The sequence below is a fragment of the Lutjanus erythropterus genome, chromosome 1 (genome assembly GCF_056507025.1).
Source record: "Lutjanus erythropterus isolate fLutEry1 chromosome 1, fLutEry1.hap2, whole genome shotgun sequence".
NCBI classification, from domain to species: Eukaryota; Metazoa; Chordata; class Actinopteri; order Lutjaniformes; family Lutjanidae; genus Lutjanus; species Lutjanus erythropterus.
In genome coordinates this window covers 41,298,191-41,313,760 of record NC_139317.1, presented here as the reverse complement: position 1 = coordinate 41,313,760, position 15,570 = coordinate 41,298,191, and the positions used below count along the sequence as shown (strand labels likewise).

Genomic DNA, 15,570 nt, shown 5'->3' with positions numbered 1-15,570 from the left:
TCCACTTTGGGCTTCTATAGAAACCTGATGGTGCACCATGGCGGTGGAAGAGGACCCGTGAGGACTCATGCCCTCTGTAGATTAAACAGCTCATTCCAAGGTAATGGAAACATGACAAATCTCTCTTTTTTAAAAATATTTTTAGGGGCTTTGTATGCCTTTAATGATAGAACAGCTGAAGATATGACAGGAAAGACGGGGAGAGAGCAGAATGCACCAAAGGGCTGCATGTAGGAGTCAAACCCATAACCACTGCAGAGGACTCACAGTCTCGGCACATGGGGCGAACGCTCTACCATCTAAGCTACCAGGCCACCAAATACAACAATTCTTATTTTCAAGTGCTTATAGACTAATGAAAACATACTTGTGAATATTATATTCTGCCTTATTCCGCCAAGGTGATAGAGAGGATGATGGTATGATAAAGGTCTCAAGCATTCAAATCCCAAAACATGATGAGCCCATGTGTTTTGAAGCCACCAGGACCAGGAGATACATTATGTAGAGATTTTTTCAGCAGTTCACCATTTATGCACTTACTGTTGCTTGGTATTGCAGGGCAGTATATCCAAACTTCTCACTGATCTTTGTGTCCTGAGGTCATTCAAGGGACAGTTCAACCCAAAATCAAAAATACATATTTTAACTCTGGCCTGTGGTGATATTTATTCATCTTGGTTGTTTTGGTGTGACTGGACAAGTTTTGGAGGCATTGGCTGTAAAGAGGTCTCCTCTCTCTCCAGTATAATGGGACTAGCTGGCAGTCTTGTGGTGTTCAAGATAATCTACAGACTTTGTTGTGAGCAGTTCCATATAGGAACTACTTTCTTTCTACTTTCCACTACAAAGACCCTTCCAGCATCACATGCCGAGTAATATTTAGTCCCATTATATTGGAGAGGAGGCAGATGTCTCTATGGCTAAAATTCTGCAACTCACACCAAAACAATCTGGATGGATACACAGCACCACAGGCCAGTGTAAAAATATGTATTTTTGATTTTCGGGTGAGGTGCCATAGTCTACTGAATACACAATGGTTGGTGGCAAAAAGCAAAGCACTTCTCCTCAATATTTCACCTCAGCACACACAGTAAATTCTAATGTTTGTCATTTAGTCATTCAGATGCTATTTGATATGAGTTTGCACAAAAGAGAAGAAAACAAGGTTTGACATTTTCAAGCAATCCAAACTGCAGAAAGCAGCAGTTTTAGCACCTTGGAAATCCCCATCCCTCCTATTGTAAAAAGTGTTGCCACTTTTGCTGACAATTAAAACTACTATATTCATGTAGAAATAGAGAGTGTGTTTTATCACCCAGGTTTTTCCAGTTAGTCATAATGAGGATCATCAGCTGCTGTGTGTGAGTCATTCTGCTTCACTGCTCTCTTTTTATCCAGGTGAGCAGTCTGATGGTTTGTCACAGGTAGGATCAAACCCCAGAGGCTAACATCAGTCAACCCCTGGCTGCACAACAGTGATCTCAACTGTCTTGACATCAACCAACCAAACACAGGAAAATCCCCCGCTAACAGACCTCATGCTGACAGACCTTCTGTAACTGTATTTATTGTTTTCCCGAGTAAACACTGACAACGCTTGTCTCCCAACAAGACAACATGACCTATGTGTACAGTAGCTATGATTTTAGTAGCTCTCTCTTTTTTCACAAAAAGATTCCATTATAATCAAAGAATTTAGGATGGTACATCTTTACTGCATTGATTATGCTACCTTGTTGTTTATGTTACATATAAGAATCAGAAATGCTGCAATATGCTTTAATAGGCTTTATTTTTCTACTGTAAAATAATTCCATTAATGTCATACAACAAACATGATCATGTACATTATATGCATACATTTGTATGTATAATGTCCTCCTTATGTCCTCGCTTGCTCCAATGTGAGGAAAGTCTTCCATAGAGGTTATACAGGAGTAGAATAATGCATCACTGTCGAATGATGCAATTTACAGTTTATGTATTTTTAGTTTTACTATTTTTGTAAATGTATACATCACAGCATGTGGCAAATTCCAGTTTGATGTACAGTAATTTTGTGTTTCTTTAATTTAAAACTTTCTAAAATAGCAAGCTCTATTCTATTCTATTCTATTCTATTCTATTCTATTCTATTCTCTTAAGTCTAGTCTAGTCTGTTTTGTTGTCTCAATGCCGTGCTGGCCACCTGACAGAAAGGCCAATTGCATGCCCAGCCAGTAAAGTTGCTGATGGACAAAGCACAATGTGTAACACAAACACACACATACACACACAGCCATGAAATGCATGCAGTGTCACAAGCTACAGGTGGGTCCATAAACACATATGGGTAGAAGAATTAGGCAGGTGGCTGGCATTAAGGTTGTTGATGACAATACCAGCTCCAAACATCATCACGGTCATTCTCACTTTAAGTCTGTGGGTCTAACAGCTATGGACCTCCAAAGTGTTCAGTATTAAAGGTGCTACAAACAGTTCATGAAGAAAGATAGTTGATTGTTGAATCTGATTCCCAGGTTGTCAAATACTGATGTTTGTGTTGGTGGCTCACCTGCAGACTACTGGCCTGTCCACTTTAGGCAGCACAAAACTCTCTGAAAGCGAAGAGTGGTTCCGGAGGAAGAGTAAGCCCAAGGGGAGCAGCAGCAGCTTGAGCAGGAGGGACTGCTACAGCTGAAGAAGTTGGTGTGTTTACCAGGGAAACTACAGCTCACAATCTGCCGTATGAGTGCTGCTCCTGGCTGTCTTTTTTTTACAAAGCAACTGCAAGTCAAACACAGATACCAGAGTTACACATACTACTGCCTCTATGCTTGAGTCAAACTGTGAACTCATAAGTATTCACAATTAACATTTCCCGTTACTCGACTGTGATAAAGTAGGCTGGGCTGTTGTGCATCTTGGTATACGTTTATCTTGGTTGCACAAATTAACCAAAGCATGGTAATGAATTGTATGTTGTGTGCACACAATAGCATTTCAAGAGCTTGAAGTAGTAAACTGTCCCCTTAATATATATCTTTCTCTGTCTATGGCCACACCAGGGGTGCTGTATGTTTATTTTCCCAGACTTGCCCTACTCTGCCTCTGGCTGTCTTACCCTGATAATCTTATCCTAACCCGATCCAGTCACATTCCTCATGGCCAAACCTAACCACAACTCACCCAACTCAAAAGACCCAAACCAACAAAGGCAACAAGTACTAGCCAGTCAGAGTCAGAGGAGGGTGGATCCTGACTTTGACCACCCTATGGGAAAAAAATGCATCTAGGGCTCATTTAAAAAATAAGTAAATAAATAAATGCTATTTCTCAAGTTGCTGATTGGTTGAGCTGTTATTTAATGCAGTTTATTTATATCATTATTTCTTTCATGATATCTTTGTTGTTTCATTTTCATTTTGAACCCTGGACTCTGTGGTCTATGTTTATTTTTCTTAAACGCAATAATGTCACAAAAGAGAGATAGAAAGTATAGAATTAAAAATTGCATGCCTTGCAATACAGATCAAGAATTTCATATATGGCGCAATTCAAATATTTGCCAGTTACAGTAACATGTCTGTGCACTTACTGGTTCCTCAAGGCTTTGGCTTCAACTTTAACTCCTGTAACAACAGGAGAAAATATCTACATATAAAAACTGAACTGAAAAGAATCACTGTAGAAGCTTCCATTCAACTCTAAAATGCCTTGTTTCATTTTGATGTGCTGCTTCCCTCTGCTGGTGGCAGGAGTTACATGCAGCCACAAATGAAGTGATGCACAGTATATTGATTAATGCTGCACTGCAATGAAATTCAGCATAAACTACCTTCTGTATGTATGTTGAGTTTCCAGTGTTTCCAGTGTATTTTCCAGAGAGGATTTGCTAATTTCAGGTTAGCTTTTATTGTTTAAAAATATTTAGTGTTTGTTATTAGTTTCAGTTTTTTATTATATTATATATTATATATCATGTATTATACTGGTTTAAGAAGTTTAAGAAGAAGGTCAGACTAGGTATAGGTAATAGATAGCAAACAAAACACTTTTTTGAGGGCACTTGACTCATGTAGACATCCCAGTCTCAATAAACATATAAGCCACCTTATGCTTCTTGTCCTGACAAATTTGATCAAACTGATGAGTACTAAAACTAAAGATATTTCCTGTATATTTTTATTTTATTTAATCTTATTTAGTTTTGTAAATACAAAATTTAATTCAGTTTTCTAAGATATCTATGATAATCTTGCTACAGAGGCAAGAGCTACAGAAAACATATTTAGCTTTCTGTTTGCTGGCGCTTCCTCTTTCTCTTAGAGGCTCTTATTTACATGTCAGTAACTTCCCATGACGCTCTTTGATTTCAGCAGGTTTCCTCCCTGCTTTTTGTTCTGCTGTCACTTCAGCTGCACTCTATTGTAAGCTTGTCAGATGAAGTAACTTTTACAGGAATTCATCAACATGAAAAGGTAGGCTATGTTCTGATTCTCTTTAGGTCAGAGCCACCTCATTCAGCTATCTATATTGATGCTGAAATTAGCCCTGCAGAAAATTTATTGGTTATTTAACTAAGAGTATGACTTGTGCAAACAAACCTGCTGTTGTTAAGATCAATAAATGTAGCTGGGTGATTGTGTTTGCACTTCCCTCTTTGTCTATGTGTATATGTGTCTTATACATGACATACTTATTCAGTGTTGAAGTCATATTTAATGTCTGTTTCCTTGTCATATATTTTATGACATGTCTGTTGGTAAAGTACAGACAGGTTTTTGTTCACAAGTCTTCTTCATTTAACAGGATGAAGTGGTGGCTCCTCTGTTGGCTTGTCCTGCCTGTGCTGTCTGCACACTGCACCAAGGAAAATAATGGTCGAAAACAAGGTCACGGTAACTGTCGAAACAGTGGAAGTCAGGGTTCAAATCATTCAAATAACAATAAACCTCAACATTCACGTTGTCAAAGTAGATGCAAAGAGTCAAAAGTAGGTAAACCAGGTGAGCCGCCTTAATATACACCCTTTTTTAGAAATACACTACAATTATTGTGTGAGTATCTTGAATATCAATAAATCATTCATTTACTCTACAGGGCATTCGGCTGCCAAACACTGTATGAATTATGTACAGGGCATTTTGGAAACTGGAGGCCTCCACAACTCTTTCAAGTAAACATTTTAATTTCTGTATACTTTTTGATAACTGTTAATATTTTTATGTGTGTGTGGGCTTTTGCGTTTGTGTATTTATTTGTGAGTATTTAAAAAACAAAAAAACTTTCACCAGATATGTACATGAGAGTTAAAAAAACAGCAATATGAAGAATTTGCAGGTTGAGATTGAAATAAGATTTAAGGTTAATAGGCTTTAAGGAAAATAATAATTAAATCACCATGATGTATGTTTATAATTTTCTTGTCCTTTTTCACAAGTGCCATTGAAGAGCTAGAAACATTTCTAGAGGAAACAGAGGTGGAAGAGACTACGAACCTGTCCGTCAACGGTTTAGTGGCCCTCCTGCACAAACCCAAAGGCCCCTTCAAAGGCTTTGAAATTTCTGCTAGTGAGAATGAGGTAAGAATATATTTAATATCTGAATTGGAGACTAAATCAAAATCACAATGTCATTTTTAATTTGCTGGTAGATTTTTAGTCATACTTGCAGCATGGTTCAAGGGATGACAATTTCAGCAATATCATCCACTTTGATACAGCATGAATATCTCAATGAAATTACTATATGGGTTGCCATAACATTTTGTACATTCATGGTTCCCAGATGATGAAATCTACTCACTCTGGTGATACCTTGACCTTGAAGTTCACATTTTTGGCCTTTAGTGAAACATCTTGTCATCTGTTGTGTGGTTTGCCATGAAAAATTTGGTCCAGACTAACAGATTTATGGTGAGCAGACCATGTATCCTAATGACGTTGGTGATTCTCTGACATGTCTCCTGTAATGCCACCAGCAAGTCAAAGATATTGAAAATATATCAACAACTGTTCGGTGGATTGCAATGAAATTTGCTACAGACATTCATGCTTCTCAGACATTGTATCCTAATGAATGAATCATTTAATGAATCACAATATTATATTAATATTATATTAACAATATTATATATTTCCAATAAATGTATGGATTTATATGTTTATCCATCCAGGACAGTTTTTAGTAAAATGCAGGCTGGCAGGGCAACTACTTACAAGAAATCTTCTTCAATTATTCTTATTTTTAATGGTACTGAGTATTTCCTCCAAAAGGATGACATTATATTATGCGTTGTGCTTGGATATAAATGTTGCTGTGAGCGCTGCCTTATTCTCTTACAGGTAGCTTATTTACATGGATTGTTTTTCTTCCTGTTTTTGGCTCTGTACCTCCAGGCAAAGCCAGGCAAGGCTGTCATGAACAACAAAGTGAGTGTTCGACTGCCGAGAGAGCTGGATGTTGGATCAGACAACACAATTGTGTTCTGCATGATTACCTTGCCTGAACAAAACATGGTCAGAAATTACACTTTTTATGTTAAAAAAAAAAAAAAATATGTGTAGACAACAATTTGAACACCAAAATAGACTATTCATTTTGCATAGTAGTTACATTGAAAACTTAAAGGAACAGTTCACCCCAAAATCAAAAATATATCATTTTCCCCTGGCTTGTAGAGTTATTTATTTACCTATCTATCTTATTTATCAAGATGTTTTTGGTGAGTCACAGAGTTTGGGAGATATCAGCTGTAGAAATGTCTGTTCTCTACAGTGTAATGAGACTAAATGGCACTATAGGCTTGTGGTGTTCAAAGCACAAAAAAAGTTGAAATTTTGGGGTGAACTGTCCCTTTAAATTAAAAGGACCACTCTTGGTTTTACTATATTTTAGCTGAATTAAGCTTTTTTAAAGGTGCCCTGCCATGGTCTTATGTTGCCCAGTTTTAGTTAGTTTATTTTTTTTTTCCACTGGCTATTTGGTTTATACAGAGATATTCTCCTCTAGAATTCAGCTCAGTTAGTATTGGTAACGTAATTCAAGCAATCAGATTATAAACTCTTATTTCAATCCATCCAAGTGAAAACCGAGGCCTTTTCTGCAGTCTTTGCTGTAGTTGCAGGTGTTTTCTAGACAGTTGAAACTTAAAGTTGACATCTTGGGCATGTTCGTCATTGTATTCATGCTCATATTAAAAACTTAATTGGGTTGAACAGAGATTTAAATAACGACAGAATTGACATATTGTGCATTCAGATCAAGTGATTAAAATGTTATCACAGTGAACATGTCATGAAGTGGATAGTAACACTGTAGTGGTGTCGAGTTATTTCACTTGCAAGCAGGGACAGTTTTGAAAACGGAGTGGTGCTTTACTGTGTTGCTATATGTGTTGAACACATTTTGGACTTAAACCAAATAGTTGCACTTTTTTCCATTACATTCCCATACTTTAAATTCAGATGCACAGATGTTTTTTGTCTTTTGTGATTAAAGGAAAAATCAACAATATAGCACCTTTAGGAATAATTTTGTTGCCAACACAAGCTTTTCTCTACTGGCTTCATGGTTTAGTAAATGTGTGGGTGACTCATGGGGGAGTAAACAACGTTTGAGCTGGGTTGTCAAAAAGACGAATACAGTGAAATGTTGCAAATCTACCTGGAATGTGACAGTTTTTGAAACTACACGACGTACTTAATAACTTGATGTTCATAGATCTTGGACTGACCACAATGTTTCTTCACCACCATTGACCACCAGCGACTCATTTTAAACATAGCAGGATAAACTTTGTCAAGATAAGTGAAATATAAATATGGCATAGGTTTATTCATTTCAACGTGCTGATACTGGGATGATATGAAGAACAACTATATATTGCATTCTGAGAACATTTGCCTTTGGTGTGAAGGTCTCCACAATCTATGCAAATGTTCAGCAATGACACAGACAGAGTTCTTCCACGAAAGAGGAAGAGGTCTCAGTTTCTGGCTTAATACAATATCCTCAAATGCAATGATGCAGCAAGACATGTTGCCTTTAGTAGCAACTGTACCTTTTTTCAGAACTAGGGGTAGCAGAGGTTTTGTTCGTCACTACTGTTCCCACGAAGGGCAGTTGATAAACCAATAAGGGTCGCAACATTTCCAAAAAATGTCAATCACTGATATCAAGCAATGTAGGATGACTGGGTGACTTTTTCCTTTAGTAACTGTACTTCAAGATAGTGATAATTTCTTACCACAATAACTGTTTTGGATAAACTTGATTGTGTGTTGTACCATAGACTGCATTGGAAGCCTCAGATGTCTTGTATGAGAGCCGACTGGTTGGCCTGAGTGTACGGGGCAAGATTATATCAGGACTACAGGAGCGTGTCAACATCACAATGAATCTCACTAAGGCCATAAATGTAACTACGACTTCATTCACTTCAACTTTTGTAACCATGCAGAATTGTGTTTTTTCTACATGAAAATCAGTTAAAATCATAAATACATATAAACAGTATAAACATTATGATATCATAATATATTGCTGTATCACAGGCGACCCAGGAACCCACTTGTGTGTACTTCAATTTTACAACACAGAGTGAGTAATAAGGCATCACATCCATCATGAATAAGAACAGCAATGTTTTTTGTTCTTATAAAATTAGAGTTGGATTCATGGTGGTTTCACACATGATCAAAAAGTGAGCTGACATAATTCAAATGTGACAGAATCTTTACTATAATGATAACAATGTATGTCTGTTTTTTTTTTTTTTTGACTTACCAGAATTTAGCAAGAATGGCTGCATGACCAGAAGGAATCAGAGTCACATCACCTGCTCCTGCAACCACCTCACATACTTCGGTGTGCTCATGGTAGGCTTGGTCTTTTTCATCAGAGGAACTATAGAGACACAATCAAAACAAAGTGATCAGTTTATCAAGACTGCATTTCCAGTAGAGGAGCATCTGAAACTGTTTTAATATATTTAGGATGCTTTGTTACAGTAGTGATCAGTTAAAAAAAATCTATAAAATAGATAGAAGCTCTAATCCTACAGTGTTCTTCTAAGCAGACATACCTAAAAAAAAAAAAAAAAAAAAATACCTGAAACTGAAGTAGCAAGCTAAAGGGAATTCAGACATCAGTCATTTTATGATCAACACCTTTGCATTTCCTAATGTGACAGGACAAAATGTCTTCTGAAAAAAAAAAGGCCTGTTTTGTTAATATATGCTGCAAACCTCCAGTGTAAGTGGAATACTTCACTTCATACCCACAAATTACATACAGCAGATGTAGATATAATAACATAGGCTGCCATGACATGTCAGACATTTGTCTTAAAGAAATTATTATGAATCTTGATTCTCTGCATGGTGGTACAGCCTACTGTAGTTTCATTCTTGTTGCTACCAACAAATGACAAAAGTAAAAAAAAAAAATCTAAGAACACATATTGATAATTATCACTATTAGTATTAGTATTGTCAGTGAAATACCCTGTTATACTAAAGTGTAAGTATCAATGTAAAACTTTACAATAAGACAACCATTATGAATTTTCTTTTTTCTTTATTTATCAGTGGTTTATAATTAGTTATTATAATGGTTTATAATGAATTAATTTGTAAACACTTAAACATTACGAATCATTAATAAGCTGTTACAACACAAAAGATAAAAAGGGCAACAGTTACCTTGCCAAATAATATGAACCTACATTTATCTACGCTGTTAAGTCTCAAATGTCATTGCTTACTTACCTTACATTGTCTTCACCATCAGCTAGCTTTCATACTTGTCATATGCTTCATCACATATTTGGTAAAAAGTACTAGCATTTGACCAACATCAGTATGTAAATTTGTTTCATTTGGCATGAAATGAACATATCAAATTATCAGATTCATAGACTAATGCTTTGGCAATATTGTTCACCTTGATATTTTCAGCATGAATTGTTTTACACATTACAATACGACCCCCTTTTCCCGGTTTTAAGTTACAGTAACTCATTAATAAGAAAAATTACTAGTAAGCGATACCTAGATCTTGCCCAATTGTGGGCCCACATTGATTTGTGAAAACCCAATGAATAACCAAATTATAAACCATTTCTAAAACATTTATTAGGGTCGTCTTATTGTAAAGGGGTACCAGTTTGGATTACTGATACATTTACATACTTAACATTGTGTGCATTTGGATAGTATAATTTCTAACTATGTGCTATAATTTATGAGCTTGTCATACTTGCATATTTTGCAATCTGCTTCACCACAAACTGTATCTATTAAATAATTGTGATAAAGTTAAAAAGACAACATTTCCCTGTATCTTTGTACCTTTTCCACAGGTGTCTGTTAACCTCACATCAACGGACCAGGAGATTCAGACATACATCACTCTGATTGGCTGTAGTATTTCTCTTTTTGCCCTGGTCCTCACTCTTCTGCTTTTCATCACAAATAAGTAATTTATCCTTCACTGGTAGAGGGCTCTCCTTCATCCCTCCTTTCCTTCTTACCATTAACTCAAAATGCAATGTGCTTTCCCTTCCTTCCTTGCCTCCATTGTTCCTTCCTTCTTTCATTCTTTTCTTTCCCTAATCCATCCTTCCTGTCCTCCTCCATCTTATCAAATTTCATTGCCACTGTGATATGACCATGAAATCTGCACATAACTGAACACTTTCCACAGATTAATTCTCCTCTGTCTGACAGAAAAGTCAGGGCAGATGTCTCCATGAAGGTCCACATCAACCTTGCCATCGCCCTAATCCTCCTCAACCTGCACTTCCTCCTCAGTCATGCAGTGGCAGCATCTTCGACAGGGCTTTGCCTTTACATGGCCCTAGCTCTTCACTACTCCCTGCTGGCCACCTTCAGCTGGATGGCCCTGGAAGGGTTCCACCTCTATCTTCTCCTAGTTAAAGTCTTCAACATCTACATCAGGAGATACTTACTCAAACTCAGCGTGGTGGGATGGGGTCAGTAGAGTCGCCAAGGCCGGGGAGCTGCCAGTTATCAGAACCAGTCAACAAACTTTGAAGGGTCTGAACCCTTAAGTAAAAGGTTCTTGCTTAACCTGTGTGTTTCAGGTATCCCTGCAGTCATTGTATCCCTGCTGGTCATCATAGACAGAGACATGTATGGACCTGTCCCCGTGAACTCTAACTCCAACAGCACTGCGATGTAAGAGAAAAGCAGGAACAAATTTGCAAACATGTACAATAATTAACTTGTGTTTATGAAGCGTTTGCATGGCCAATACAGTTTCTGTGAATTTGTTTTTGGAATTGGTGCACACAAACCCTATTCACAGGAACATTTTACAAAATGACAGGAGGCCAGGGGGAAGTTATTAAACAAACATTAATAATAGTTATTAAACAAACATTACTAATTATTTATCATATAAAATTATTAAAATAATAATAATAATAATAATTAAAATTTAAAAATTTTCAAATTAAGTGACTTTTTAACCACATAATTTTGCTGCAAAGATTAACAGATAAATCAGTTATTTTATTGAATTTAATAATTGCAACTGAATTTTAGTTGTGAATGCTTTGGTAACATTTGAACATGAACAACACCGAAATGTTGGAATAATAAATAGCATATTTCAGCTTTTTCAGTATGAAATACACATTTATGGAATTATCCATACGTAACTTTTTTTCTGCATAACTTTAGCAACACTTTGCACAGCCTGAAAGTCCTAATTATCACATCATACAAAACTTGCATATCTGTCCCTGCTTTCTGGGAAAAAACAGCATGAATAAATTTATTTTCTTTCTGAAGTAAAATACATATATATATATAAATATATACATACATATATATATATGTATATATATATATATATATATATATATATATATATATATATATATATATATATATATACATATATATATATATATATATATATATATATATATATACATATATACATACATATATATATATACATATATCTGATTGACTCGTGACTCGTGTTGAAACACTGAATCCCTACTTGCTCTAGGGACACTTTTGCAGCATATAACTGAATCTTTAGTCACCTGAGTTCACATTATCATTACAGAATTCATATTTGATTTTGCTTAGTGAGATTAAATTCTTATCTATACCCCCTCTCTTTGTAGATGCTATATAGCCAACGACACAGCAAAGAAGGTGACTACGGTGGGAGCGTTCTGCTTGGTGTTTGCCTTTAATGTGATCATACTCGGGGTGATTGTCAGACGTGTTGTGAGTCTCCGCCAGAGACAAGAGGTGTGTGTGTGTGAACCTGCTCTTTTTGTCTTTAAAAAGGATCTTTAAATGATAAATCTGGTTATATTAAGTATATTTCTTGCTGTCAACTGATCCCACTAAAACCAAAAACCAAACCAAAAAGTACTGTTTGTGTATTCAAAGCTACACTGTTGAACTGGGTGGCGTATTCCTTAATTACTGTGAGCACATGCATTGTGGTTTACTGTGAGTCAACGCCACATACACCATCCTGCTGTTGTAAATGCTCACCAGAGCAATAAATTTAATGAGTGATGATGTTCCTACCATGCCTGTGATGAGTGTCATAGACATGGTAAGGAGCAGCATTAATTGACCAAATAATACATTGTTTATTTTGTCTTTTCATGGGATTCGTTGATTCATGGGATTCGCTGTCTTATCCTTTATCTTTATTTCATAATTTCCTTATTTCTACCTCTGTCTGATATTTAAAGTTTTCATATCTGGTTTCGTGTCAAGTATTGTCCTCCAAAGCAGTTCTGGTGCCCAGCATTTTTATAGTCTGGTTTCTGATGGTCTGTGGCCTGCTAATATGTTATTTGAAACTTTATTTTGCATGTCAGTTTGGACAGAAGGACAGTGACAGAGCCAGACGAGACATCTGTACCCTGCTGGGAGTCACCATTCTGCTCGGCATTCCATGGGGCCTGGTCTTCTTCTCATTTGGCAACCTACCCACTGTTGGACTGTACCTCTTCACCATCCTAAACTCACTGCAAGGTCTGGTGATGTCACTGAAAATATGACAGAAATGAGACAAATATATTAATCACTTTATGTAAATGAGTGGAGGACGGATGCACAATAGTGGACATCCTATTGCTGGCATTTTCAACTCATTTTGATTGATTGCTGATAGCTGATGCCGATATGTACACAGAACATCAAGTCTGTCCTGTAAAGGAACTGACATATTATTATGCTTACTTTGTTCTCAGTAGACAACTGGTAGACATGAAATACCTTGCATTTCAAAACTGACACAGTCACTGGGCAAAATAAGAAAGCTACTGCTACAACTGAAGCATCATCTTATCAACCCATCACATCAGCAGAAATGTTAATTTCGGGCCAATACAATGTGTATTTTTAAAGCTTGTATCAGATGATACTAATGACATGCCAATATAATTGTGCATCCCTACATAATGGAGCATTTTACTGCTCATTTGTTGCATATTTTGCAATATATAATATTTTGCATATGACAGCTGTTGTCATTGTGAATGTAAAGATGATGCTCTTAGTTTTGACACTAATATTGATGATTTATTTATTTATTACTGAAAGTTAAACATAGAGTCTTTCTGACATGTTTATGGATGTTTATGCTCAATCTAATGTGATTAAGACCAGTAAATGTTCTGCTTTGTCCATGCCAGTCCAGACAGGCCAACTTGAGAATCATTGTGAATGTGAAATGGAAACACAAATTGGCACAGCTGCATGGACACCTTCCTGTATGACAATAAGAGATCAAAGTCTCTGTGTTTTTAACATAGATCGAGGATTTTTATTCTTTTATTGAAAACATAAAGACAAGATCACTCAAATGTCAGGAGGAAGGAGTATTAGAGACTAAGAGACTTACTCACAGAGAATAAATGGTAACTAATACTGAAATACATAATTTTATGTGCAGTGTGTATATTAACCTGACTATTTGTATATTAATCAACATGACGCAAACGTCAGATTGTTTATCAGTGGCATTTGCATGATAGGCATGATCCTCCCCCAGTGTTCTCTGGCTAACAGTTTTGTTTCTTTTTCTCTTTCGACTCAGGTTTCTTCATCTTCCTGTGGTTTCTGCTGTCTTTGAGAAAGACTGGAAGATCAGCCCAACCTGCAAAGACGAGTACTGAAACACATAGCACCAACGGCTAAGCCTAAAGCCAACGTACACACAGACTCGATCTTTCTTGTGTGTGTGTGTGCAAGTGTGTGTGTGTGTGTGTGTGTGTGTGTGTGTGTGTGTGTGTGTGTGTGCAAGTGTGTGTGTATGGGTGTGTATGTATATGGATTTATACAGAAGTAATCTAAAGTTTGCCATTATTATGTTTTTTCTTTGTTTTTTTTTTTAAGTACAATAATGTAGCAGCTAAGCAAACCTGCTAGCCAGACATAACCCTTGCTAACTTATGTAGATGAGTGATATTAAAATACAAAACATTTCAAAAACTCACAGTTTTAGTGCTGTTTTTTTCAATGTTTTGTCCTTAATCTCATACCCTGGTGTTTTATAAAAAAGTTTGTGGTCAGGCATTTATCTATCCTCTACACCAGGGGTTCTCAAATGGCAGCACTCAGAAAAACTCTCAAAATGTGTGTATTATATTTTTATTGTCTGCTGCCCATTTCAATACTTTCACATTCAACAGCATAATAAGATGATCTTTTCAACTCACTCCTTGCTGGCAGAGCACACCCCATCCATGCACTGACCTGATTGTTGTGTTGATGTTTGCTATGTGTGCTGTCAGAGATCACACCATCAGATTAGTTTGCTGTAGCATGGACCTTTTGCACAAAATATTATTTATATATATTATGAAGTTTTAGCATTTATTTTTAGAAAATTTCTTTTGTGAAACGTTTTGCAGATAATTGTTTATCCTGGTGATTATTAGACAGCAAAACTAAACCCCTGCCCCCTAAAAAAAAGAAAAATGAATGATGAGTTGCTCCTTTGAACAGCTCTAGAAAGGAACAGGGCCATAAGGTCTGGCTTCCTTCAAAGAGCCAATTCCCACCAGTATACTACAATCAGTATCTTGTGTGTTGCAGAAATTCATAAATGCTAGTGCTGTTAACTTAAGTTAGTGATTTCGGTGGACAACTCTCTGGTTTAAAGTGAGATAGAAAAGCCTCCACAGAAAAAAAAAAACACTGTGTAGTTGAGGAGAAAAGTAGGTTTCAGGAAAAGTGGATCAACAAGGCTGGACTTGCTTTTTAGTCATATGCATATATTTAGTTTTTTGGATCTCCGGGGACAGATAAAGTGATCTGCCTTATCTGCCTTATCTGATGAATTCATTGTTCAATGAATTTTTAATGTTAAACTCCATGATGAGACCAATCACAAATCCTAGGACATAGGTTGTCCTAGATCCCTTGACTCTATAAATTATTCAGCAGCACTCATTCTGTGCACAACTGTACAAACATGGGAAGAGCACGTAGACTCCTTACTGAAAAGCAAGAATCTGAGGGCATTGTGACGAAAGTTTGGACCATCTCACTTTTTTCACAGAGTCCAGAT

General features: G+C 36.5%; 1 protein-coding gene across 1 annotated transcript; it reads left to right on the top strand.

Moving 5' to 3' along the window:
• Positions 1-5,359: 5,359 nt before the first annotated feature.
• Positions 5,360-14,307, top strand: LOC146333304 (adhesion G-protein coupled receptor G5-like). Its single transcript, XM_084722060.1, has 11 exons — positions 5,360-5,570; positions 6,387-6,506; positions 8,282-8,407; positions 8,544-8,589; positions 8,779-8,867; positions 10,352-10,467; positions 10,719-10,984; positions 11,096-11,189; positions 12,155-12,284; positions 12,872-13,028; positions 14,095-14,307. Exons 1-11 carry the CDS (start codon positions 5,397-5,399, stop codon positions 14,193-14,195), a joined length of 1,419 nt encoding a protein of 472 aa, XP_084578186.1. The 5' UTR covers positions 5,360-5,396; the 3' UTR covers positions 14,196-14,307.
• The last annotated feature ends 1,263 nt before the right edge of the window (positions 14,308-15,570 follow it).